Genomic DNA, 25,954 nt, shown 5'->3' on the forward strand with positions numbered 1-25,954 from the left:
TCTGCAATCTCATCATCCTTGTGACCCAAGGATGGGGGTTTGGGGCAGCTTACAAGTCTACCTGCCAAGTAACCAGTAGCCATTGCCTGGCCCTCCATGGTCCTAGTTTGGATGAAGAGGGTTCTTGGGCACTGATTATATATAAGTATGGTCAGTCTCTAAGGCATTGTCCTGCTAGCTAGTGCATTGTCACTGTCCCTTGCCCTTGCCATTCATGAGTGGCATTTAAACCTTTAAAGATGATAGTTTTTTTTTAAAACTGGTGTCTTTGGTGGAGATATGAACTACTGTACAGTACTGTATATGAAAGGCATACAGATCCTTATGAGGCCCTTATGCAGTCTCTGTATCAATATTTATTTGTGAGTTTGTATCTGTATCCATACATTCTATATATTAGTCCTTTTTTATCTGTGGATGTTATGTTCAGAGGTCTCTCCATGAGCCTATGATAGCAAACAGCCATAACATCAATACTGTACTTATTCAAGAAAAAAAATGTATGCACATACAATACTATCTGGTAAACAATATGGTATCTGCATTCTCATTCTGTATAAAGACATTGCTAATGAAAATTCTTAAATGTTTATGTAACATTTAATAATATAAAATGCATGATAAGAAACACCAATTTGCAATACAGTAATGAGAAAATCTCTCTCTCTCTCTCTCTCTCTCTCTCTCTCTCTCTCTCTCTCTCTCTCTCTCTCTCTCTCTCTCTCTCTCTGTCTCAAATTTGAATGGTCTAATTCTACTTTTCTCTGCTTTTGGTTACCAAATTACTGGTTGAGTACTGGTGTGCGTGTTTGGAAAAAGTAGTTTGGCTTTTTAAATTCTGATTAGAGTCTGATTGTTGGTTTCTCATCAACTCCAGTTGAGGACTTGTTCTATCTTATGACTTAGGCTATGAAAATAACCTTGATTGTGATTATATTTCGTCATTTTCCCATTAGTGGCTACATAAGATAGTTATTTTCATGCAAATTTTTGTTTACAGTATTTCAGTTTTACTAGTGTTTATTGGTTTACTGTTTAGAGAATAATGTGTATAGTAAACATGGAATATTGAATTGATTTGAATGATTTATGAATGTTTTTTTTTTTTCAACTATACTTGGTATCTTAACCTGATATCTTCCTTTCAGCTCTCCTCAAAAAAGAAAATTTCCAGACGGCACAGCTGATGATTACTTTATGCCCCTGGCAGCTGGTTAGTATTTAATAGTTTTTAATGCTAAATCATTCTGGCAAATACACTTTTATTTATGAAATCAGTATTCTGAGTATTTTATTGATTACTATATCTTAAAATTTTCCAATCTATTGACTTATTCAATGGACTGAACACATATATACATTGTTCGATGGGAATACAGTGAACCCTCGTTTATCGCGGTAGATAGGTTCCAGACCCGGCCGCGATAGGTGAAAATCCGCGAAGTAGTAACACCATATTTACCTATTTATTTAACATGTATATTCAGACTTTTAAAACCTTCCCTTGTACGTAGTACTGTTAACAAACTACCCTTTAATGTATAGAACACTTAATGCATGTACTAACGTACCCTAAACTAAAACAGGCACAAATATTAAAGGTGACTTTATATCATGCGTTTCCTAAACACGCCAAAAAGCACGATAAAAAATGGCAACCAATGTTTTGTTTACGTTTATCTCTGATTATAATGAAGAAACAAACGCATTTACACATCTGTGTATAGGTTAGTTTTTGCATCAATTATATTGATTATTCAGTACAGTATGTTGATTTGGTTATTACTAATGTTTTACTTAATTTTTCTTAGGACTTCCAAATGAAATGTTTTTCTTTATGATGCCGCCTGAAACGACGGCGTCATAAAGTACGCTCAGTAAACAAACTAAGGAATTTAACCCGCATGATGAAAGTGATAAATAATGATATTACAGTAAAAGCTTTTATAAAATATGTTATTACAAATATTATTTACCGTATCTATATAAAATCATACATACGTAGCAAAGCAGGAAAACAATCTACGAGAGAGAGAGAGAGAGAGAGAGAGAGTTGTTTTACATACGTAAATGTAAATTTTAAACAAAACAAAAATAGCCCCATTTCATATAAAATAGATTACAAATATTTTACTTTATCATATTACAGTAGTCTGTATAATACTGTAAAGTTCAGTACAGTATGTTGTTGTTAAAGTCGTGGCGATGAAATTCTCACGAAACAAAAACACGCCATTTGATTACAACAGCTAATTCATCTCTCTCTCTCTCTCTCTCTCTCTCTCTCTCTCTCTCTCTCTCTCTCTCTCTCTCTCTCTCTCTCTCTCTTCGTGTTATACAATACTTACATTTAGACGAAGAAACTAAAATTAGTTTTCTTAGTGTCAATTAAATACGAAACGAAATAATTAGGCCGAGTCTACATCCATTTCAATCATAGCTAAAAATAGGGCATCCGATTTCATCAGCAAACCACTATTTTTTGGGAAATATCATTTTATTCTAGAAAATTGCCACTCTTCAAATAGTTAATTACACATTAAGAAAGCGTGTACTTTTGTTTTTAAATTTCGGGTGTGTTTTAAAAATCGAGTATTGTTGACTTTTTTTTTTTTTTTACTTTTGGCTGTGATTAGATCAGCTGTCATCTAGCTGCCGCTCTTGAGTGTGTACGAATACACTAACAAAGTATCATTTTTACCATTTCTTAACTTATTCAAACCGTCTACAGTATACAGTTGATATTACATAAGCACCAATGTGTTATAACCTATCAAATTTTTTTGTTTATTACATTTAAACCCCTCTCTCTCTCTCTCTCTCTCTCTCTCTCTCTCTCTCTCTCTCTCTCTCTCTCTCTCTCTCTCTCTCTCTCTCTGTGGGCTACTTTTCACTACCTCCCATTCCTAACCTCTCTCTATCTCTGTAACAAATGATATCTTTGTTGCTCCTCAAAGTTTCATTTATATTGAATATCAATCATGATTAAATTTTCCTTACTTTCTCCAATCTGGCACCATCGGTCACATCGCGGTATTTTCGATATTTCCGGAAAATCCGCGATATATATAGACATGGGTTATGAAAAAAATCCGCGAAGTGGTGAATCCGCGATGGTCGAACCGCGAAGTAGCGAGGGTTCACTGTATTGGAAATTCACAATAAATGATCTGATTACCTCTGCCAACGAACTTGGAAGGAGGTTATGTTTTACTCCCTGTTTGTGTGTTTATTGATTTTTTAACAGCTTCCTGGCCATAATTTTAATCATATAGTAATGAAACTTGAAATAACTGGTATGTAAAAAGCTGGAAATTATTAAATTTTGGAAGGTCAGGGTCAAGCAAGATGTCCAATTCACGTAATCAGCCATAAGTTTGGATATCGTTGTCACAGAGACTTGAGTAATGTGTCATTGTGCAAAGTACAATGAGGTTTTTTTTTATTAAGAGAATACTTAACAATTTCAAATTACAGTTTTTTTTTGGCGGATTAAAATTGAATGCTGGTATATCAGATGAATTGAATTACAGTACATTCAAATAAGCTCGTAGGATTTAACTAGTGTTCATAATAAAAATGAGTTAGGTATTACAGGAATTTAAAATGTGAGAGGTTTTGTATAAAGTCATTTTAAATATGCTAATTAAGGTTTTCTTTCTAGGCTGGGTACGAGAAGTGGTGTCACGAGGAATAACAAATAGTGTTCGAGCTGATGTCTATTACCATCCACCCGTAGGGAAAAAATTGCGGTCGTCAGTCGAGGTGATGAAATATCGTAAGTGCTTGCTTCTTCTTTAGTCTCATTATTTCATATTTTGTTACTTTTCTTGTTTTTATCCAATGTGTGTTTGTAGTTTCTTGCTCTGAAAAATCTCTGATTAACAAATACTGCCAATAATATTTTTAAATGAATGTACAATGGTTCTTTATAAGCCAGTAATATTGGATCACTCAACATAATTTTGGGGACAAATTTAGTTCCAATTGTATGTTTCTATATATAAACTTCATCAGTTAACCCTTTTACCCCCAAAGGACGTACTGGTACGTTTCACAAAAGCCATCCCTTTACCCCCATGGACGTATCGGTACGTACTTGCAAAAAAATGCTATAAAATTTTTTGAGAAAATTCAGGCATTTTCCAAGAGAATAAGACCAATCTGACCTCTCTATGACAAAAATTAAGGCTGTTAGAGCAATTTTAAAAAAATATACTGCAAAATGTGCTGGGGAAAAAAATAACCCCTTGGGGGTTAAGGGTTGAAAATTTCCAAATAGCCCTGGGGGTAAAAGGGTTAATATGTATATTCTGTCCTACATAATTTGTATTGTATCTGGTATTTCGTCTGTTAAGCCTTTATAACATATTGTCATAAATTTAACTATGAAAACTCTAATTCTTTTACCACATGTGAGTATCAGTTATTTAATTGGCATCTGAATTGAATTTTTAATTTTTTTTTTTAATTTTTCAGCCTAAAAGGAATTTGATGTTAATATTTTTCTTAAATATAAAGTTAAAGTTTTTGTCAAATTTACTGTACCCACTTTTCATTCGTAGTACTGTTTGTGTTCATTACTGAGCAATTAATTTTTTCAGTATTCTATGGCTTTATAGGTTTTTCTGAAGCAAATTTTATAATTGCAGAAATGAATATAAAAAGATTTAGAAAGTTTCAGCTTCTTTTTTGTTGAAAGAGCGATACTTTTTATGTATACAAAGTATCCTTTTACAGCCTCCATTAAGACCTATTTACATATTTTTTGGAGGCATATCTTATACTGAATACAGTAAATGTTTATAACTTGAAGGATACTGCACAGTGCACCGTACTTTTCTTTTACAGTAAGTGCCCAGAACATAACTGAGTTATCCATGAAAAACTTTACATTTAACAAGTTGCCTCTTGGTTTCGGACCTCCTTACGAGTTGCTTCGTGGGGCACACGTAGTGGGGAATTATTTCAAGAAGAAGGTGAGTCATGTATTATGAATATCATATCTTCATTTACAGAATAATCATGTTAATTGAAAATTTCCTATTATGAATATCATATCTTCATTTACAGAATAATCATGTTAATTGAAAATTTCCAAACCAAAGTAGTATTATTAGAGTTTGAATCATTTCCATAGGTTTTTTCATAGGTGTTATACTTCTCATAATTTACTTTTTGTTCCGTAACCGAAATACAAACCACGCTATTTACAAAGGGTTTACTTTTAGCGCAGCTGAAATGACGAGCCAATAGTTTTAATGAGGGTTAATTACCCCCGCGCCAGTTAGCGGGGGGTGGGGAAGGGTAGCTTGCTACCCCTCCCCCCTCCACACACCGGTGACTTGCTTCACTTCACTTTTGGCTCGGCGGTGATCAGACGTGTCTGCTCATCGCCCTCGTGACAGCCTTTAATTTTCTGCTTTTTCTTTTCAGCGTGTGTGTTGGTTGGAAGTTGACCTTCAGTTTTTTCTTTACAATGCGTACATGCCCTGGAGTTGCCGGTCGTCCTTGTGGGACTTTCATGTCGGACGTAAATACGGATCCGCACACCCTCTGCCCTCAATGTCGGGGCCGACGGTGGGACCAGGAAAACATGTGCCGTGAGTGCAGGGAGTGGTCTGCCTCCCAGTGGGAGAGGTTTGGCCGTCGGCGTAAGAAGAAGTCCAAGAGAGACCGTTCTCCTCCGGGGTTAGCCTTGAAGGAGGAAGGTTCTCGGGACTCTTCTTCCGCCGCCCAAACCTCCTCCGAAGCTCCCCCTCGTCCGCCTCCTAAGGAGAGTCGGCCAAGTGGGAGCGCAGGCCCTTGTTCTGTTTCCCGACCTTCGGTGGGGGGAGAGGGCGTCGCCTCCCGTAGCGAGGCGGTTCCCCCTCCTCCTCCAGGGGAGGTTATTGATAATGCCTTATCCAGTGATGATCTTTTACAGATTTGGTCGTCCCTGGGGCTTAAGGGCTTGCCCTCCAGGGTCGCTCTTATTGACCTTGTCTCGTTGGGGGCCGCTGTTAAGCAGTCGCCGGTGGTAGCAGAGGTAGACCCTCTGTCTATTGTCGACGTCGTGGTGACAGAGGCGTCCGACGTGGCTGGGCCTTCCGCCGCAGGTGCTGTTGCAGGTGATGGTGCTAAAGGCTCTCCTCCTCCTTCCGTACATCCTTCGAAGGGGGAAGTGAGTCCTTCGGTCTCAGCTGCTGCTCAACTTCCTTCTGAGGGAAGTGCTTTAACGGAGACTCCCCTTCGGAGGACCGATGGTCCCGACGATCTTCCCCGAGGCCGCCTCCGCCGTAAGGCTCACCGTCCGCTACGCCACAAGGGCCTCCCTTCCCCTTACAGGGGGACTAAGAGGCGCCTTTTTGGGTCTTCATCCTCTGGGGGGGACTCTCCTCGTCAGCCTCAACCTACAGCTCCGCCCTCCTTGAACCTCTCTGCAGACCGCTCACCATCTCCTGCCAGATCTTCGCCTTCTGGAGAACTCGTCACCCGACGGGCAACGGTCCCTTCGGGGCTAAGGGATCCTTCCCTTACGCAAGCAGTGCTAGCGCACAAGCGCTCTCCTGCTCGCCAGCGCTCTCCTGCTCATCGACGATCTCCTGCTCGCTAAGACTCTCCTGCTCGCCAACGCTCACCTGCTCGTTGGCTCTCTCCTGATGTTCGCCCCCCTCGCCAGCGCTCTCCTGCTCGTCAGCTCTCTTCCGAGCGTCAGCGCTCATTTGAGGACCATCGCCCTGCGGTCTCTGACCACCCTTTAGTTCCTGCTGAACTCCCTGCTCACCATCTGCCTGGTCCTGTGGCTACGCAACATCGTGCTGCGCGTGTGTCAAAAACACATGTTCGCCAACGCGCCAGCGATCTCCCAGTTCCTGCTCATGAACGCGCCGCGCCACCTGTCCTTTCACATGACACGCGTCGACCTTCTGCTCGCCAGCGATCACCTACACGTCAGCGATTACCTCTTCGCCAGCGTTCACCTGCTTGCCAGCGCGCACAGCCAATCTTAGTATCGCCTATTCAACAGCGACAGCTAGCGCGCCAACGTTCTCCAACGCTCCTGAAGGAACATGTTTCGCCAGCTTCTAGCTCGCCATCGAGCGATCGCCCGCTTGCGCATGCTGCTCGCCATCGCTCGCCCTTGCACGATCGCCCTCCTGCACATGCTGCTCGCCATCGCTCGCCCTTGCAAGATCGCCCTCCTGCGGATGCTGATCACCATCGCACCCCATCACGCGATCGGCCACCTGTGCATGCTGATCGCCATCGCTCGCCCCTGCACGATCGCCCTCCTACGCATGCTGCTCGCCATCGCTCGCCCCTGCACGATCGCCCTCCTGCGCATGCTGATCACCATCGCACCCCATCATGCGATCATTTACCTGCGCATGCTGCTCGCCATCGCTTACCATTACGCGGTCATTCACCTGCGCATGCTGCTCACCATCGCACGCCAGTGCGTCGACATGCCACATCGCGCCATCGCCAACTTGAGCGACTGCACTCACCAGCTCGTCATCGATCGCCTGTGGATCTACATCGCCAGCGATCTTCCTCACCTACGCGGCAGCGCGTTCCCTCGCCGTCGCGCCAACGCTTGCGTTCGTCGCCTCGGACACGCGGTCATTTACCTGCCCACCCTCGCGCCCACTCGCCTGCGCGCCCGCGCGATCGCTCGCCCGCGCTCCCGCGCGACCATTCGCCTTCGGGCGACCATCGTTCGCGGCGAATTCCGCAGCCGGTGGTAGCAGCAGGAACGCGTGCTCCTAGACGGCACTCGGGATCACCTCCATCCAAACACAGGTTGGTAGTGCAGGACGAGGAGAGGTTAGTACAGCTTTCTTCCCCACCTTCTTTTCAGGCAGGTACCGTCGTGTCCACTCCAAAGGATCGCCCGATCCCTTTCCCTTTAGCGAGGATTTCGGACTCTGTGTCCTTGGAGCAGCAGACTTGGTTTGGTCCTCTGGCACGGGCGTTAGTGAGGGTTATGAAACCAGCACTCGCCGGCCAGGGTAACAAACCAACGGCTGTCTCTCCTACGCTGAAGAGAAAGAGAGGAGTGGACTTCGTGGTGACTTCCCCCAGGGCGAAGTTGGTTCCCAAGAGGTCGGTCGCGAAGGTCCCTTCTCCTGCACGAGTACTCTCTCCTTCTCCCGTGGTCGAGGCCTTTCCGTCCTCAGGTGAGTCCAGTGGGGCGGTAGTCTTCCCCTCGGCACCAGGGGGGGAGACTTCGCTTCAGGCAGGAGAATCGTCTCGTGAGGAAGGGGCCCCTCGAACCTCGTTGTTGGGATCCTGTATCCCTCCCAGGAGGGAATCCAAGGATTCCAAGACCGTCCCTAAATCCTCTGCAAGGATTTGTCAGGAACCCACGACTACCCAGGGGAATGTCCTCGTATCACCCCAGGAGGAGATTCCTGGGGCAGGAGACTTAGCTGCCAGCCCGCAGGGAGGAGAACAGCAAGAATCCGAACATGCCTTCTGGCAGGTCCTAAGCCTGATAAGGCAACTTAACAGGCTTACGGATCCAGTCATCGCCCCCCGTGAAGGCAAAGACACGATTCTGGATGAAGTGTTTGATGTTCGGAAGGCCCCTAAGACCAGTGCAGCTCTGCCCTGGTCTCGGGGGCTGAAGAGTGCCAGGGCTAGGGCCAACGCTCAGCTCGCACTTCTTGCCTCCTCCAGTCGTTCCACTGCCGGGAACAAGCTCATCCCTCCTCCTCGCCTTTAGCAGAGGAGGTATTTCGAGATCCTGGGTGAGCACAACCTTGCTCTTCCTCTCCATCACTTTGTGGAGGAGCTGGCGAAGGGAGTTCCCCTTGAGAAACTCTCTGCCCGGCAGGTGTCGTTCTCGGCGGCAGAGATCCTTAACCACGAGAAGGTCGCTAAGTGTGCCATGCAGTCCACTTCGTGGCTGGACTTCTGGCTAGGATCTCTGGGCATCCTATTGCGATCGGAGGACTTGTCCTAGGAGACCAATAGGAAGGCCCTAGAGACCTTCTTGCTCTCGGGCACCCGCTCCATCAAGTTTTTGGCGCACCAGGTTACCACCCTGTGGGCCAACTCGGTGTTGAAGCGTCGCGATGCTGTGTCCGAGAGATTCCATACGAAGGTCCCCACCGTAGATGTGTGTAGGCTCCGACATGCTTCCCTTCTGGGGGAGAGCCTGTTTAAGCCTCAAGACATGGAGCGAACGGCTGAGAGGTGGAGGAAATCCAGCACGGACTCCCTCCTCCACAGGGCCCTTACAACTCGGCCTTATAAGCCTCCAGCCCCGCCACAACAACAGCAACAGCCTCGTAAGGCTCCCAGACAGGCACCGGCAGCTAAGAAAGTGGTGTCTAAGCCCCAGCCCTTTCCAGCCAAGGTCAAGAGGGGCGGTAAGTCCTCCAGGGGAGTCAAGACTCCTAGGGGTGGCGGCCGCGGCCGCAAGCCCTAGGGGTGGCAGTCCCCCTGCATGTCCACCTGTGGGGGGATGCCTTCAGCGTTGCGTCCGCAGGTGGCAGCAACACGGGGCCGATGCTTGGACGGTCTCTGTGATCGGCCAAGGTTATCGCGTCCCGTTCTACATCTCAACCGCCCCTGACAGCGAATCCAGTGTCGTTGAGCTCCTATGCCACGGGATCGGCAAAGGGGCTGGCCCTTCAGGCCGAAGTCGAGACCTTGCTCGAGAAGGGTGCTCTCCAGGAGGTCGTGGAAGGCTCCCCAGGCTTCTTCAGTCGACTCTTTCTTGTAGAGAAGGCTACTGGAGGCTGGAGACCCGTCATCGATCTCTCAGCTCTGAACAGGCTTGTCAAACAAACCCGGTTCAGCATGGAGACAGCAGACACGGTCAGACTTGCGGTGAGACCACAAGACTTCATGTGTACACTGGATCTAAAGGACGCGTACTTCCAGATCCCAATCCATCCGTCTTCCAGGAAGTACCTGAGATTCTGCCTAGACAACAAGATCTACCAGTTCAAGGTGCTGTGTTTCGGTCTCTCCACAGCTCCTCAGGTGTTCACCAGAGTGTTCACCCTGATTTCATCTTGGGCGCACAGGAACGGCATTCGTCTCCTTCGTTACCTGGACGATTGGCTGATCCTAGCAGACTCGGAGTCGACCCTTCTTCGGCACCGAGACAGGCTTCTGGATCTTTGCCAGGATCTGGGGATCGTGGTAAACCTCGAGAAGTCCTCTCTGCAGTCGTCCCAACGACTGGTTTATCTAGGCATGCTAATAGACACCAATCTCCACAAAGCCTTTCCATCAGACGACCGGATAGCAAGGCTGAGGAGGGTGGCGGAACCCTTCCTCAGGCGAAAAGAACTCCCCGCCCAATCGTGGTTGCGTCTCTTAGGCCACCTATCCTCCCTGGCCCGTCTGGTTCCAAACAGCCGCCTCAGGATGAGATCCCTTTAATGGCGGCTCAAGTCCCGGTGGAATCAAGGATCCGATTCCCCGGACATTCGGATCCCAATGGGGTCTCTGGAACAGACGGACTTGCGGTGGTGGCTGGCCGATGAGAACCTGCGGAAGGGAGTGAGTCTTCTCGTCCTCCCCCCGGAATTGACTCTGTTTTCGGACGCGTCAAAAGAAGGGTGGGGGGCGCACGTTCTGAACCAGAGGGCCTCAGGCCTTTGGTCAGAATCAGAAAAGTGCCTACACATCAACCTGCTAGAATTGAAGGCCGTCTTTCTGGCTCTTCAGCAGTTCCAACGGTCCCTGGCGGGTCACTCCGTGGTGGTGATGAGCGACAACACCACGGTGGTGGCTTATATCAACAAGCAGGGAAGCACTTTTTCGCAACAGCTATCCCATCTTGCAGTAGAGACTCTGAGGTGGACCGAAACCCACTCGATAACACTATCAGCTCGCTTCATTCCTGGCAAGAGGAATGTGCTCGCCGACAGTCTGAGCAGGGCTTTGCAGATAGTGAGTACCGAGTGGTCTTTGGATCCTCAGATAGCCAACAAAGTCCTGACTTTGTGGGGTTCCCCGACTGTGGACTTGTTCGCGACAGCCTTAAACTTCAAGCTGCCCCTGTACTGCTCACCAGTCCCGGACCCCAAGGCACTCTGGCAAGATGCTTTCCAGCAACGGTGGGACAACATCGACGTGTACGCCTTCCCACCATTCTGTCTGATGAGAAGGGTGCTCAACAGGACCAGACTATCGGTCAACTGTTCCATGACTCTGGTAGCTCCGCTATGGCATCATGCGGAATGGTTTCCGGACCTTCTGCAACTCCTGACGGAACTCCCAAGGGAGCTTCCTCCACGACACGAGCTTCTCAGACAACCCCACTCCGGCGTCCCTCGCTTCGGCTTCACGCCTGGAGACTATCCAGCGTCTCCTCGCGGAGAGAGGATTTTCGCAACAGGTTGCGGAGAGAATGTCTCGGCACCTACGAAGGTCCTCTGAGGGAGTCTACCAAGCAAAGTGGAGAGTCTTTTGTGGTTGGTGTCGTGGAAGGGGTATCTCTCCACTCGATGCCACTATTCCAGCAATAGCGGACTTCCTCGTGTATCTGCGAGAAGAAATGCGCCTTTCTGTCTCGGCAGTGAAAGGCTATCGCTCAGCCTTAAGCTTGGCCTTCAGATTGAAGGGCGTGGATATTTCTTCATCGCTAGAACTCTCTTTACTCATACGTAGCTGTGAGCTTACCTGCCCCCAGTCGGAAGTGAGACCCCCTCCTTGGAACGTGGTTCGAGTCCTCAGGTCTCTTAAGAGACCTCCCTTCGAGCCATTACGCCAGGCCTCCGATCGCCACCTGTCTTGGAAGACGGCTTTCCTACTCGCCTTGGCTTCGGCCAAGCGAGTTAGTGAACTTCATGGTCTCTCGTACGACATCGCCCATTCATGGGGAACGGGGGAGGTAACGTTCAGGTTCGTCCCTGAGTTTGTGGCCAAGACTCAGAATCCTGGAGTGCCGGATCCTCGGTTCGACTCTTTCAGGATCGCGAGTCTCCGTTCTGTAAAAAACGACCCAGACCAGCTGCTACTATGTCCAGTGAGGTGTCTGAGGCACTACTTGAAGAGAATGGCTGCAGTCCGTCCTCATGTGCGAGCTTTGTTTGTGAGCACAGGCAGGACAAAGAGGAGGGTCACCAGGAACACCATCTCAGCTTGGATTCGAAGGGTTATCCAACATGCCCTGAATCCTGACCCTCCTCCGTCACGTCGCCCTCGGGCCCACGATGTCAGGGGTATTGCTACATCCCTGGCCTTCAAGAGAAACTTCTCTGTGACGCAGGTACTTCAAGCTGGGGTCTGGAAGCGTCAAACGACCTTCACAGCCCACTACCTGCAAGACGTGACCCACAGGAGCCTCGATACGTTTTCTATTGGCCCTGTGGTGGCTGCACAACAGCTGATCTAACCTCAGGCTCCTTTTTGGACAAGTAGCAGTAGGTTGAGGACGTTGTTACCCGGTCTTAGTCTGCGTGAATGAAAGAGTATGTCTGACCCTTACTTTTTTCTTCATTCTCCCCTCTCTTGGGGAAGCAGCATCCTGGTCCTTGCACAGCTGACCTCGACCTCTGCAGGTAACCCATGCTTCTTTGTGCTCCTAGTATTAAGCTTAATACTGTTGCGTCTCACATACCCTGACGAGGTGGTATGGGGAACGTCCTATCTTAGAATTCCTATCTGAAGGTCTCAAGGTCAACTTCATATTACGAGTCACACTCTCCTCCCCACACTGCTTATGTAGGCCACTCGTTCCTAGCGATACTAGGAACTTGTGAGGTACAGAGGCTACCTCTCTCTAGTGCTGCTCACTGAGGGATCGAGCCCCCGGGCAAGCCGAAGTCAGTAAGGCTGGGGACTTTCCACCCTTCCTAAGGGGTAAGTCACCCTTTGTAAATAGCGTGGTTTGTATTTCGGTTACGGAACAAATGACAACTTCGAAGATAATTTTATTTTTCCTAACCATACAAACCTTAGCTATTTACACATATGTGCCCGCCATCCCTGACCCCCAAGTCAAGTCCTACCTCTAAGTGAAGTGAAGCAAGTCACCGGTGTGTGGAGGGGGGAGGGGTAGCAAGCTACCCTTCCCCACCCCCCGCTAACTAGCGCGGGGGTAATTAACCCTCATTAAAACTATTGGCTCGTCATTTCAGCTGCGCTAAAAGTAAACCCTTTGTAAATAGCTAAGGTTTGTATAGTTAGGAAAAATACAAATTATCTTCGAATTTGTCATTTTTTTAGTTCTCATTTTTTTTTTATATTTGTTTTTTCCAGCACCATAGAGTATGCAAACCTTCTGTTCTTTATGTAGGAGTATTATTTTGGTGGTAGCTGAAACTAGCCTATAAGATTTTGGGATGTGTAACTACCCTCTGCAGAGGGGTTAGTAGGGGTAGACCAACCACCCCACACACCTGCACTAGTAAACAACCGTCATTTTTTATTTTAGGTCGGCAGAATAAAGACGTAGTCTTGCTCTCCCGTCAAAACCTTTTAACTGGCTTACGATTAAAAGCAGCTGGCCTTAATGTTCGAAAATTACCACCAGGTGAAGTCTCTCAACTACCTTCCTTTGGGCTTTCGGGTCTCCCCATAAGGAATGGTTTACGAGGGTGTTGCAGTTTATTGCAGCATTCTCGGGTTCTACTCAACATCGTTCATGCAGCTTCAGCATAGGAATGAGAGCAGTTGCAGTCGGTGTGAAGCCGGAAATTAGCTTTGGCTACGTTTCACAGGCAGCTCTCAATGCTATCCTTCAACCTGAGCTCAGCTTGTTGACGGGAAGCAGATAGCACTGCCCGGAGGTCCGCCACCAGGTGTTGGACAACTTTCCCTTTAGAGAGAGAGTTACCCTCCACCAATCTTGTCAAGCAATCTTCCTGCTAGTGTGGAAAATTGCCGATAGTGGCAACAAGGTTAGTTGCCTTTCCTGCCCGCAAGAGAGACGGCCTTCGCCTGAGTGATTTCCCCCGCTGGGTGATTCCTCCGGCATGAGTTGGTATTGTCGATGCCCCACTCTTGCTCTTCGGAGCTTGGCGACTGCTTGCAGTTCCTACTCCTTGCCGGGTATAAAACGAGTCTCGTGAACAGTTTCCTTCCTGGGTCTTTGCTGTAGATGGTAATGCCTGCCGACAGCTTTCGGTTGCCCCCTCTCCCATCAATGAGTCTCATAGGGTATAGTAACTCTTCGTGGCTATTGCTGACATCGTACATGTTGGACACAACAAAGTTCTATGTTGTGCCCTCATGATTTCAACCTCTTATGAGGGAGAAAATGCTCGTTGGCTATAACTCTTCGGGGTTATAACCTACATCGTGCCGGGTCACAATAAAGCTCATGGAGCTTTGAGGCTAAGCCCTTCGGAACTTCCGCCTCATGGTTTCAACCTCTTACAAGTAAGAAATTGCTCGTTTGTTATAACTCTTCTTGGTTATTGCCTAAATTATGCTTGTTTGGCACAACAAAGCTCTTGAAGCTTTGTGAGGACAGGCCCTTCGGGACCTGCACTTCATGGTTTCAATCTCTTACTAAGGAAAAACTGTTGTTTGTCAAGATCAACACAGTCTTTTTCATTCCCTTCCGAAGAAGGGCATAAGGCTACTTGCCAACCTCCTGTGGGGGTTAGGATGAGCACAAGTACTTTGCAATGACCTTAGTTATGCAGATAAGTTATGAGCAGTGTTGCACATCCTTCCACGATTTACGGACAACCCAGGTTGCTTGCTCTAGTATTACTCACATTACCTGTACCCATTCTTACAGGTTAGAATCAACTCTCTCTTCACCAGTGTTCACCGGCATTCGCTAATGCTTGCCTGGATTCCCTAGCGTTCATTGGTGATTGCCGGTGTTTGCTGGCAGGCATAGACAAACCTGCCTAGTGTTTGTGTTCTTTCCGAATGGGACCAACAAACCCTTATATGCCCGACTACGCTTCCTCATGAGAGGAGAGCCCACCTTACACTGAGCATAGCGAGGTGTGCAGGCAAACTCCTTTAACTCTGGAGGTTTACTCAGCTACAGGTGTTCGCTAAACCCCATAATAAGAGGCTGAAACGATGTCCTTCCGTTGTGCATGTGCGCTTGCCAAGACAAAACCCTCATGGTTATTAATGCAAATAGGGTTCACTGCCGATCGCTTGGGGCCGCTGCGTGCCATCATTGTGCCCTTGGGGCTCAACAAGTCTCGTTAGACACCGAGTATCGCAAAACGTAATCCTTCTGGGTTATTATTTTGGGCTTCTTTTCCCTGTGGAAGGGAGAGCTCTTTGGACCATTCACACAACGGGCTAGTGAAACATACCCTAGCAAGTTTATTTTCGTAAGCCACAAGTCCCGAGGGGATATTGTCAGCTTCTTCTTATGTGTACGAACGATAGCAAACACTTAGTACTGACATAGGTTTCATCGCTGCGCTAGCTGCATATACTTTTCATGAGCACACACATGCTCACAAACATGTTAACAATGCTACAGCTAACTGGTGATCAATTTCTTTGGGCAATAATGTTGTGATTCGTCACACGTACATTATTCCCGCAAGCGACTCCACGAGCTCCGTGAGGGTATTCATATATGGAAACGTGTTCAAGAAGGTAAAGAAGTTACGTTTGCACACACCCACATGCAAGCAAGAGATCTATTACTGCTGACAAAGGCAGTTCGCCTTGCCAGTTGAATGCATTACTCTCATGGGTTGAGGCACACCCATGGAAGATAACTATGACTATGTACCATCATGCTATTGGAACCCCATTCTAATGAATCATTAGATTCGATGGTTGTATTCCTTGCGCGCGAAGTCAGGTTATGCATCACGCTCTTACCTTCCCGTAACCAGTCATAGGTAGTCTACCCTCAAGTATACTCTTCCTTCATTCCGGAAAGTTCCTCTCTAACATTCGGATCGGTGATCTTACTACAGTCTTAAAAATACTTAAACTCCAAAACTTTGCACAAGAAAAGTTTGGGAACATTCGGAACCTAGGCCAGTTTTGCCAATCAGAAACGGACAAATACAAAACATATTCGCCGTTTCTAAGGGATCTCAGTCAAAGGAAGAAGGTCGTCTAGATTACGAACGTTGATCAATGTTTTCAGTTGAATTCTAGATGCAGTGAATCATTCGGGCTGCACCTGTATGTTCGTCCCGCATTGGCTGTCTGTGTTACTGGTTCATAGCTGGACTTGTGCATGCAATTACCTGCCTGACAATAGATTGAAGATTTGTCTCAGTCTTGCCTTTCGAAAGTAGTTATCTTGCTCAATAGCAATCGCTAAGGAGATTAACAGTGATACCATCCTCCTCTCAAGAGTACTGTACTGGCTACTCTGTTGTTACAGATCCGTAAGCATACTTACACAACCAACTCCCAATGGGTTGGAGGACAGGATTCCCCCTTCCCTACAGAGCAGTTGCTTGCAATTGGTTGCATGACTCGAGAGCAATTGACTTGAGATGTTTCCCTGCTAGGCAATCTCTTGGCCCCTCGGGAGCAACCAATGAGAATTGACCTTTCGCTTGATAATCAAGGTTCTTTGTTCCTCGCAACTGAACTTGCCAACCGGTCAGGGTAGAGCAACAGACAATCCCAGGGCAATGCTTGCTACCCTACTGGGTAGTTGACTTACCAGGTAGCCCAGAGCCCATCCCAGTTTCCGATAACCAGAAAGGGAAAAATTTTCTCCCGAATAGGTTGCTGGTACAGTCCGTCTCCTGCAGCCTTACTTGCCTTTTATGGGCGAATGCCTCCTCCTGTAGGAGCGCAAACGCTACTCATCTGGCTTCTGGCGGAGACAGGTCGTACAATAGCACTCTGGTCCATTTCACATGGGTGTGAGCACAGACCCAAATCTTACTCCTCTTGCTGCATTGTGCACCCATTCACTGAGCACCAGAGAGTTGGGTTGCCGAGCTCCTACACCTGACAAAGGTATGCGTGTGATCTAGGTCCCTCGTTATTTTAATGGCAGTGGTGAATACTCCACGGGGTCTAACTTTGGTCGGTCTCCTTGCTCAAAGATGGATACATATCTGTTCATGCTCTCTGGCCCTCCATCCGACGATGTCAGATTCTTATGTGAAGGGATCCGCAAAAGAACAGGCCCTTCCGGCCGAAGTCAAGATCTTGTTAGGGAAGGACACTCTTCAGGAGGTCCCGGACGGTCCTCCAGGCTTCTACACTTAGTTATTTTTTGTAGAAAAGGTGTCTGGAGACTGGAGACCAGTCACCAACCTCTCAGCCTTGCTTGAATTTGTCCAACAAACTCTGTTCAAGATGGAGACAGTCTGGCAGGCTGTCAGACCAGAGGACTTCTAGATCCCCATTCATCCATCCTCAAGGAAGCACCTGAGCACATTAAGCAAATAGATGTACCAGTTCAAGGTGCTGTGCTTTGGCCTGTCCATAGCACCTCCAGTGTTCACTCGGATTGTTACCCTAGTGTCCACCTGAGCTCACAAGAACAGCATTCGTCTCCTTCATTATCTAGATGATTGGCTAGTTCTTGCAGACTCAAGGGAGACCCTTCCCTATCAAAACAGGCTATTTTCTTTTTGCCAGGATCTGGGGATAGGGGTAAATTGCTAGAAGTCATATCTACAACCCACTCAAGGTATGGTATATCTAGGGATGAAAATCATGACCCATCTAGGCAAAGTATTCTCGTCCAAGGAATAAATAGAGAGATAGAGATGGGTAGGGCAACCTTTTTCTCTCATGGGAAAAATTGCCAGCAGAGCTTTGGCTATGGCTGCTGGGACACCTAACCTCTCATAGAGCTGTCGGTTCCCAACGGCCATCTATGAATTCATTCTCTACTGTGGCAGCTGAAGACCTTCTGGTCTCAGCACTTCAACCCACCGAACTCCTTGGTGCTAGTAGGTCCAGAGCAGATAAGAGACCTGAGTTGGTGGGTGTCAGACACCAATCTGGTCAGGGGAGTAGACCTCTCCTTCCTTAGAATTGTTGCTCTTCACAGATGCATCAAAAGATGGGTGGGGGCTTACCGGTTGCACCTCATGCCATCAGGGCTTCGGTCTGAATCCAAGCCACAGTGCCACATAAACCTCTTGGAAATAAGGGCAGCCTTTCTTGCCCTCAAGCAATTCCATTAGCTCCTTTCAGGACCCTCCATGGTGTTGATGAGCGACAACACACTACGGTGGAGTCCTACATAAGTAAACAAGGAGGTACTTTTCCACAGCACCTCTTCCAATTAGCTGTGAAAATCCTCCAGTAGACGTAAAACAACTCGGTAGCCCTACTAACCCGTTTCATCCTAGGCAAGAAGAATATGCTGGCAGACAATCTGATCAGAATGACTCAGGAAATAGGCTCAGAATGGTTTTTGAAACAACATATAGCCAACAAAGTGTTGTCTTTGTGGGGGTTTTCCGACAATCAACCGGTTTGTGACGTCTCTAAACCGGAAACTTCTAGTGTACTGCTCTCCAATACCGGATCCCCAGGCAATCTGGCAAGATGCCTACCAACATACGTGGGGCAGAATAGATGTTATGCGTTCCCCCCTTCTGTTTAGTAAGGAGGCTCCTAAATATGGAAATCTTCCATCAAGTGATTCCATCGCTTTGGTTTCATGCCTGGAGGTTATCCAGCAATTCCTTGCAAAGAAAGGCTTTTCGAGACGGGTTGCAAAGAGAATGACGGAATACCTCCAGGAGTCATCTGCTTCAGTATACAAGGCAAATTGATCCATCTTTTGTGATTGGTGTCGTGTACGGGGTACCCCATCCCTCCTCTCGTTACCACTATACCAACAACAGCAAAGTTTTTGTTGTACCTCAGGGAGGAAAAACTGTTTGGTGTCGGCAGTGAAAGGCTATCGCTCGGACTTAAGCCTCATTTTTAATCTGATTATAGTTAAGATTTCCTCTGACTTAATTGTCTTTCTTCGTACGGAATTTTGAGTGCACCTGCCCTTAGTTGGAATGTAGTGAAAGTACTACGCTCTCTGAAAAGGAGCACCATACGAACCTCATTGACAAACACCAGATCGTGACTTGACCTTGAAGACAGTCTTTTTCCTAGCCCTGGCCTCTGCCAAGAGAATCAGCGAGCTACATGGTCTGTCTTATGATATCTCCCATTCAAGGGGATAGGGGTAAGTGTCACTCATTTTCGTCTGAGAGTTTGTAGCTAAGACTCAAAATTCGGCTGTAGCTGATCTTAGATTTGGGCCGTTCCAGATTGAGAGTCTCCGTTCTGTAACAGATGACCCAAACCATCTGTTACTCTGTCCTGTGAGGGCGCTGAGAAAATACCCGAAAAGGTCATCCAAAACCCGCCCTCAGACCAGCAGGCTCTTTGTGAGCACGGGGATAACCAAGAGGAAGATTACAAAGCACTCCTTATCTTCCTGGCTTAAAGATGCAATCGAGAGAGCCATACAAGCAGGCTCCTCATCTTCTGGTCATCGTCCCCGTGCTCACAGCATTAGGGGTGTTAGCACATCCCTGGCGTTCATTAGGAATTTCTCTGTGACGCAGGTATTACAAGTAGGCATTTGGAAACTGCAAACAACATTCACTATCTGCAAGACATAACCCACAGGAACCTGCCTACATTTACCTTAAGGTCTTGTGGTGGATGCACAAAACGTGGTCGATAACACCTCAGCTCCCTTGTAAGACAAGTAGCAGTAGGTTGAGGGCAGATGTTACCTGCGAGTAAGTCTAGAATGAATGGGTGAGTGACTAGCCACTTCCTATATCATCCTTTCCTCTCTTGGGGTCCAGCATCCAAGGAAATCTGCATGCTGAACTCCTCCAACTGCAGGTGTGTACCATCGTCCCTTGTGTAACCTGATATATGTTAATATATTTGTTATGTCCCCGCTCTCCAAGCGAGGTGGAGCCGCCATTGTCCAGATTAAGCGAGAAGCTTAGCTCCAAATTTACAGTACGCTTCCCTGTTAAATCAGTAGAACTTCAAAAGTTCAAAGTTGGAGCAAATGTTTTTATGTTGACCAGGCTGACATGAGTCTTTTTATTGTTTATATATGACATATGTTTTTATGTTGTTAATAGTTTATATAGGACATATCTGTTTTGATGCTGTTACTGTTTTTAGAATGATATATTGTTAATTTATTCTCATCATTTATTTATTTCCTTATTTCCTTTCCTCACTGGGCTATTTTTCCCTGTTGAAGCCCTTGGGCTTATATCATCTTGCTTTTCCAACTAGGGTTGTAGCTTGGCTAGTAATAATAATAATAATAATAAAGTCACATTGCTAAATTCTACACATAGCACCTATTGCCCATGCCGTCATCTTATATGGATAATGAGGTGTCAAGGTACCCTTTAAACACCTCATGTGAAGCACAGAGTGTCACCCTGGGACAGTTACCAGCCAGTTGATCTTAACACTTCCACCTACCATGGAGTGAGCCACCTACATAGAGAGTGGAAGATTTGTATATAATGCCAGAACAAATGACAAATTTGGAATAATTTGTATTTTTCCTAATTTACAAACCTGGAGCTCTTTACACATACTGATTCCGCCATCACCTTCCCCCGGAAGTCCTGCCGCACTTGCAAACTGACGGTTGTTTACTAGTCCAGGTATGAGCGGGTGGTTGGTCTACCCCTGCTACCCAACCCTGCTAGTTAGCGGAGGGTAGTTACACCTCGCAAAAACTTTAACGGCTAGTTTAAGCTATTGATGAAATAATACTCTTACTTAAAAAGCTTAAAGAACTCTAAGTTTGTATAATTATGAAAAATACTAATTATTCAAAATTTGTCATATTTTGACAATTTTTTCATGTGTACAAAAAGTCCTCAACTTACAAACTTAGTAAGTTCCAAGAAGCAGTTTGTAAGTTAAGTCTTAGGGTAGACTTCACCTAACTCCCATGCCTATAATTTTCAGCTGCAAAAGTCAACAAATAGTCCCGTTGCATAATGCAAATGTCGTCTTGCTTACTGCATTCAATTATATAATAATGTTTTATTACAGTATTTCATCTTGAACTTTTGATACATTATCTGTCATTTATTATTTCAGTTGGATATAAGTTAGCATCTCTGAATGTTTCTATAGAAGAGGACCCTCTATAGAAAATGGAAAAAATTTTTGTAGCTAATCTATGTGCTGTGTTTTATTTGATGTAGTGTACCCTTCTTTCTGTTTTTTATGTTTATTTGTTCCTATGTGTGTACAAACCTTTTGTCCTTTAAAATAGGAAAAGGCCTTCAGTACAGCTGGAACCCCAGTGGAATTTGTTCAGGAGGTACTTAATGTCAGTATCTCATCTACAGGAATAATAAACTTCTCTGTTAGTATGGGATTCATTATACCCTCAGGTCTTTCATTGTTGAGAGACTTACTCCTCCTAACCTTTTTTGATGAAATCTAGTAATAGTTTTAAGGGTTATGGGTCTCTTATTTCAATTTCGTAACGATGTCTCTTTTACAAGTTTGATGATTAAAGTTTCATTTCTTTGCAGGCTATCCCAATACGTGTAGGTTTTTCTAGTAGGGATGTTATACGGTATAGATACAAGTCCATAGGATAAATCTGAAACATGATATGTATAATTAAACATAGCTAATAGATGACAGATTTGGCGCCATTGCCACCATGTTGTCGTCCCTCAAAATTTGGTACATCTATTATTTTCACCTAAACAAATCTCCATTCTTTTTTAAGGTAATATTAAGAAATAAAAAGATCAAAATCAATAATCAAGTAGAATTGGAAATAGTTGATATAATCCAACTAATCATTAAGAAAGTGATTTTGATAAAACAAGATTTTCTTTACACCAAAGTAACATGAAGTATATGAAGACCTAGAAATTGAAAGCTTGCAATTACAAAGTTTGTTTAATACAACTGTCCTTGGTATCTGAATTTCGAGCTAAAAATGTCTACAAGGTCAATGGTGTACTATGTCACTTCTGATTTACAACCGTGCAAGTTGCAACAAGGATAATTATCTGTAGAGAATTAAAACTTCTGTCATCGCCCAAGAGACGTATTCCATGGCTGACTTTTCACTTTAGCAGGCAGGACTACAGTATTTCAGTTACCCCTTCACAAAAGAAATAGAAAATTGGGTGTAGGTTCTCCAGTATAAGAAATTTTAATTTGAGCAGAAATTTTCTTTTTACCATAGCATAGACAGCACTGAAAATTATGCTGCAGTGTAAATAAAATTTAATTTTTGTGTTTTTATGAGGACTTTATGTACAGTACTGCATTGTAACCAAGAATTTTATTCCAGGGGGATGGGTCAAGCCCAGAGACGTCAGTAGAGGATTCAAAGCACCCAAAGAAATTAAAAACCTCTCCAGGACCTAGCGACTTGACACCAACTACAAAACCAAAGAAAAAAACTAAAGTGAAGAAGCCAACAAAGCATACTTGGATTTCTGGGGAATTTCCAGATATGAATGAATCCCAAGCAGGACTGTTGAATGAAAGCTGGGGTGGTTAGTTATTTCACTTATTTGTTTTATATAATCATTTAAGCAGAAAATCTTCTCCTGTTTTGTATGTATGATACATCATCAATATCTTTCATTTTATGTCATTAACCCTTTTACCCCCAGGCTATTTGGAAATTTCCAACTCTTAACCCCCAGGGGGTTATTTTTTTCCCAGCACATTTTGCAGTATATTTTTTTTTAAATTGCTCTAAAAGCCTTAATTTTTGTCATAGAGAAGTCAGGTTGGTCTCATTCTCTTGGAAAATGCCTGAATTTAAAAAAAAAAAATTATCAAAAATATAAAAAGAAAAACTTTTATAGCAATTTTTTTGCTATGACGTACCGGTACGTCCATGGGGGTAAAGGGGTGGCTTTTGTGAAACGTACCAGTACGTCCTTTGGGGGTAAAAGGGTTAATGTCTTTCATTTAATGTCATTTCCTAAAGACGGTTTTCAAAAGATGCAGGTATTAGTAAGCTAGTGATTGGTGGTAGTCCAGATGATCATAAAATAATACTGTATTCCCTTTAGCGTAAGGAAAATCCTATACATGACATCTCTAGGATAATATATTATTGCTTATTACCAGAGGCCTGTCTCCTTATACTCTAATGTAAGTTTGCACTTTTTTTATGTGGTACTGACAGGCTTTTTAATTTTTTTTAATAAGTCTTACAGTTCCTCATTAGACTTAATGTTTAAAGATTGTGCATGAAGGGTAGGGTCAGCCAATAAGCTATTTGGGCTGTTGCACATGACCTTGAGATTGGACATAGAAGTGTTATTTTACTTTTTTTTTTTTGCTCATGATCATTAATGTTTTCAATTGGTAAAAATACATTATTTATACAGTTGGCCCTCCTAATCCACAGGTACGTATTACATTTGGAGTCCCATACTTGGTATTGAATACCATGGCTAAGAGGAGACCCCTAACTCTTACTGGTGTTAGAAATTTTCATGCTTAAACCTACACACGACAATACTTAACAAACTTAAAAGATGTTCCTACGTGTTTACAAACCTTTTGTCCTTCAAAATAGGTATAGTAGATCTTTGGATTATGACGGAAGTCCGTTCTTACACCGTGGTGAATGTGAAATTTGAGTGTGTCTGAACACACTGAAATACAGTACTGAAGTTATCCCCCCTATATTAACACAGTATAGTAAATTCATAATCTAGTAAGTAAAACATACTATATGACAAGGAAGTATAATTAGGACAAAAAGAAAAACATGGAGGATGTAGATATACTGTAATATCATACAAAACAATGAAAAAAAACTCCTTACCTTTATGGGAGACTGTCAAGACCTGAGGACCTACTGTATATGTCTTCAGTGGTGGCGTAACAGCCATTGAATCATTAACAAGGTAAAATAGTTTGATAACAACAGGTGGCACGGGACGAAGCTCTGGACACCTGCCTTTCACAGAATAGCCATTTTTGTCAGGTATTGAGGTATAGTTGCGCTGCTCTCCCAACCATAGGATTTTTTCTTAAATTAATTGTGATAAGTTTAGGTTTCGGTTTTTTTGAGAGTGTTCTAGTTTGTAATTGAAAGCCTGTCGAAAGGTAGGCATATGGTGAAGTGAAATTTTGTCCTATGAGAAAGCAAAGCTTCGCAACGCCATGCTTTATGTACTTTTATCAAAGAGTGACTGTCAGCGCAAAGCTTCGCAACGCCATGCTTTATGTACTTTTATCAAAGGGTGACTGTCAGCCGCACCCTATCCTGTACTAGCCTCACTTAATGGTAGTTTCTCTGCCTTTTTAGGGAGTTACGCTATTTGGACTTTTGATGCCTGTATCTTCGTGCCTGATAGTGAAATTATTTGTTTGGCAAACACATTAGTGCCAACAGTGTTCCAAGCGCTCCCCTTTTGACAAAACCCCAGTGTATTGGTTTATGTTGTGACGGGATTAGCTCGTATAACTTCAGTCTCAGAGGGAGCGCAGTCATTATTGATCACCTTAACCATGACTCCAGTTTGACAGCAAGCAAAATTTTATAGGGGAAGGAGTGTTCACTAACTTACCAATCTCGTCTCCCTCCTCTTTCCCCTTTACTCGACATTTCCTTGAACGACGACGAAGTTCTTTAGTCCATGGGCAAGTGTAGAAATATTACACTCCATGGGATTTTCAGTGAAGGGAAGGAATGACTGCTTGGAATACACTGCTGATATAGTCTACAACAGTGGTCCCCAACTTGTAGCTTGCGGGCAGGACTATATTATAGCGCCTGCAAGTGTCAACCAGAAAGCTGTGAAACATTCGCCATTTTAACTTATAAAGTGTGTGTGTGTTGCTAAACCATTGCATTAGGCACTTGTGTTATCAATGTTTATTTCATTCATGCTAAAGAGAACAGTAATGGCTTCTAGCATAAAGAAAAGAAGTCACAATTACACCTTTCATGAAGAAAGGCAAGAAGCCTATTTTTGTCAATTTGAGAGAGAAGTGTGTGTGCGCTTGATTGGTCATGCTAATGTTCCAGTATCCGAGAAAAGCAATGTAGAGAGGTATTTTATTGCATTTATCAAAAAATGTGATACTACATATCACTCTCATAGTGATGTAAGAAAGGAGAAGGTGAAGCTAAAATCTGAGTTACAAACTCAACAATAAACCTTCTGGAAACCACTTGCCAAAGCTAAAGCATCCACAGTTGCATCATTCAGTGTTGCTCATGTCTTTGTAAAATTTTAAAAGATAGAGATTTTAAGATGGTCAAACAATGAAAGAATGTTGTCTTGAGTCCTTGTTTGAAAATCTTAAGAATAACAGTAAATTGTAGCTGCTATAAAATCCATGACTATATCAGGAAACAAAATCACACGTGGAATAGAAATGTGTGAAAATGTGTTTGATATAATAAAAGCTTATCTTGAGAAATGCACGTGGTTTAACCTGCAAATTGATGAATCGACGGATATTGTGTACACAGCCCGGTTCAGTGCATTTGTTCGCATATTTTTTACTAATGACAGAGTGAAAGATTTTGTATTGCTCTTACCGTTGAAGGGGAAAATGCGTGGTGCAGAAGTTTATCAAACTTAAAAGTTATGTTGGCTTTGTGGCACTGTACAAAAATAATCCTGCATTCCCTCAGTTCATTAATTATCATTGTATCATACACTAGAAAGAGCTCTGTTCAAAAGTTATCAACTATGAACATGTGATGAAGATGTTTGTGAAAATCATTAATTCTTTTCATGCTAGACCTCTTCAGCACAGGCTTTTTAGAGCACTTCTGGATAAAATGAGTGCTCAGTATGAAGACCTTCTAAGCAGGGTGAAAGTTCTCCAAAGATTTTAACAGCTTATTCCTGAAATAAAAAATCTTTTACAAGAAAGAAGGAATTCACATGAAGAACTCGATTATCCACAATGGCTAGCTGACCTATAATATTTAAGTGTAATCAGATCTAAGCTCAGTGAGTTAAATTTAGAGTTGCAAGGATTAATGAAAACTGCCACAAATGATAAGCTCAGTAAATGCCTTCATAAATAAACTGAAGCTATGGAAATGTTCCACATCTCTAAA

At 44.4% G+C, this 25,954-nt stretch overlaps 1 protein-coding gene across 1 annotated transcript in view; it reads left to right on the forward strand.

Annotated features, from left to right (window-relative positions):
* Nucleotides 1–25,954, forward strand: part of LOC137618242 (serine-rich adhesin for platelets-like) — a 124,190-nt gene that overhangs the window by 91,320 nt on the left and 6,916 nt on the right. The window contains exons 5-8 of the mRNA XM_068348392.1: nt 1,149–1,213; nt 3,665–3,778; nt 4,852–4,979; nt 22,196–22,403. Coding sequence (XP_068204493.1) covers nt 1,149–1,213; nt 3,665–3,778; nt 4,852–4,979; nt 22,196–22,403 — 515 coding nt within the window. The remainder of the gene's footprint in view (nt 1–1,148; nt 1,214–3,664; nt 3,779–4,851; nt 4,980–22,195; nt 22,404–25,954) is intronic.

The sequence above is a fragment of the Palaemon carinicauda genome, chromosome 24 (assembly GCF_036898095.1).
Source record: "Palaemon carinicauda isolate YSFRI2023 chromosome 24, ASM3689809v2, whole genome shotgun sequence".
In the NCBI taxonomy this organism is placed as follows: Eukaryota; Metazoa; Arthropoda; class Malacostraca; order Decapoda; family Palaemonidae; genus Palaemon; species Palaemon carinicauda.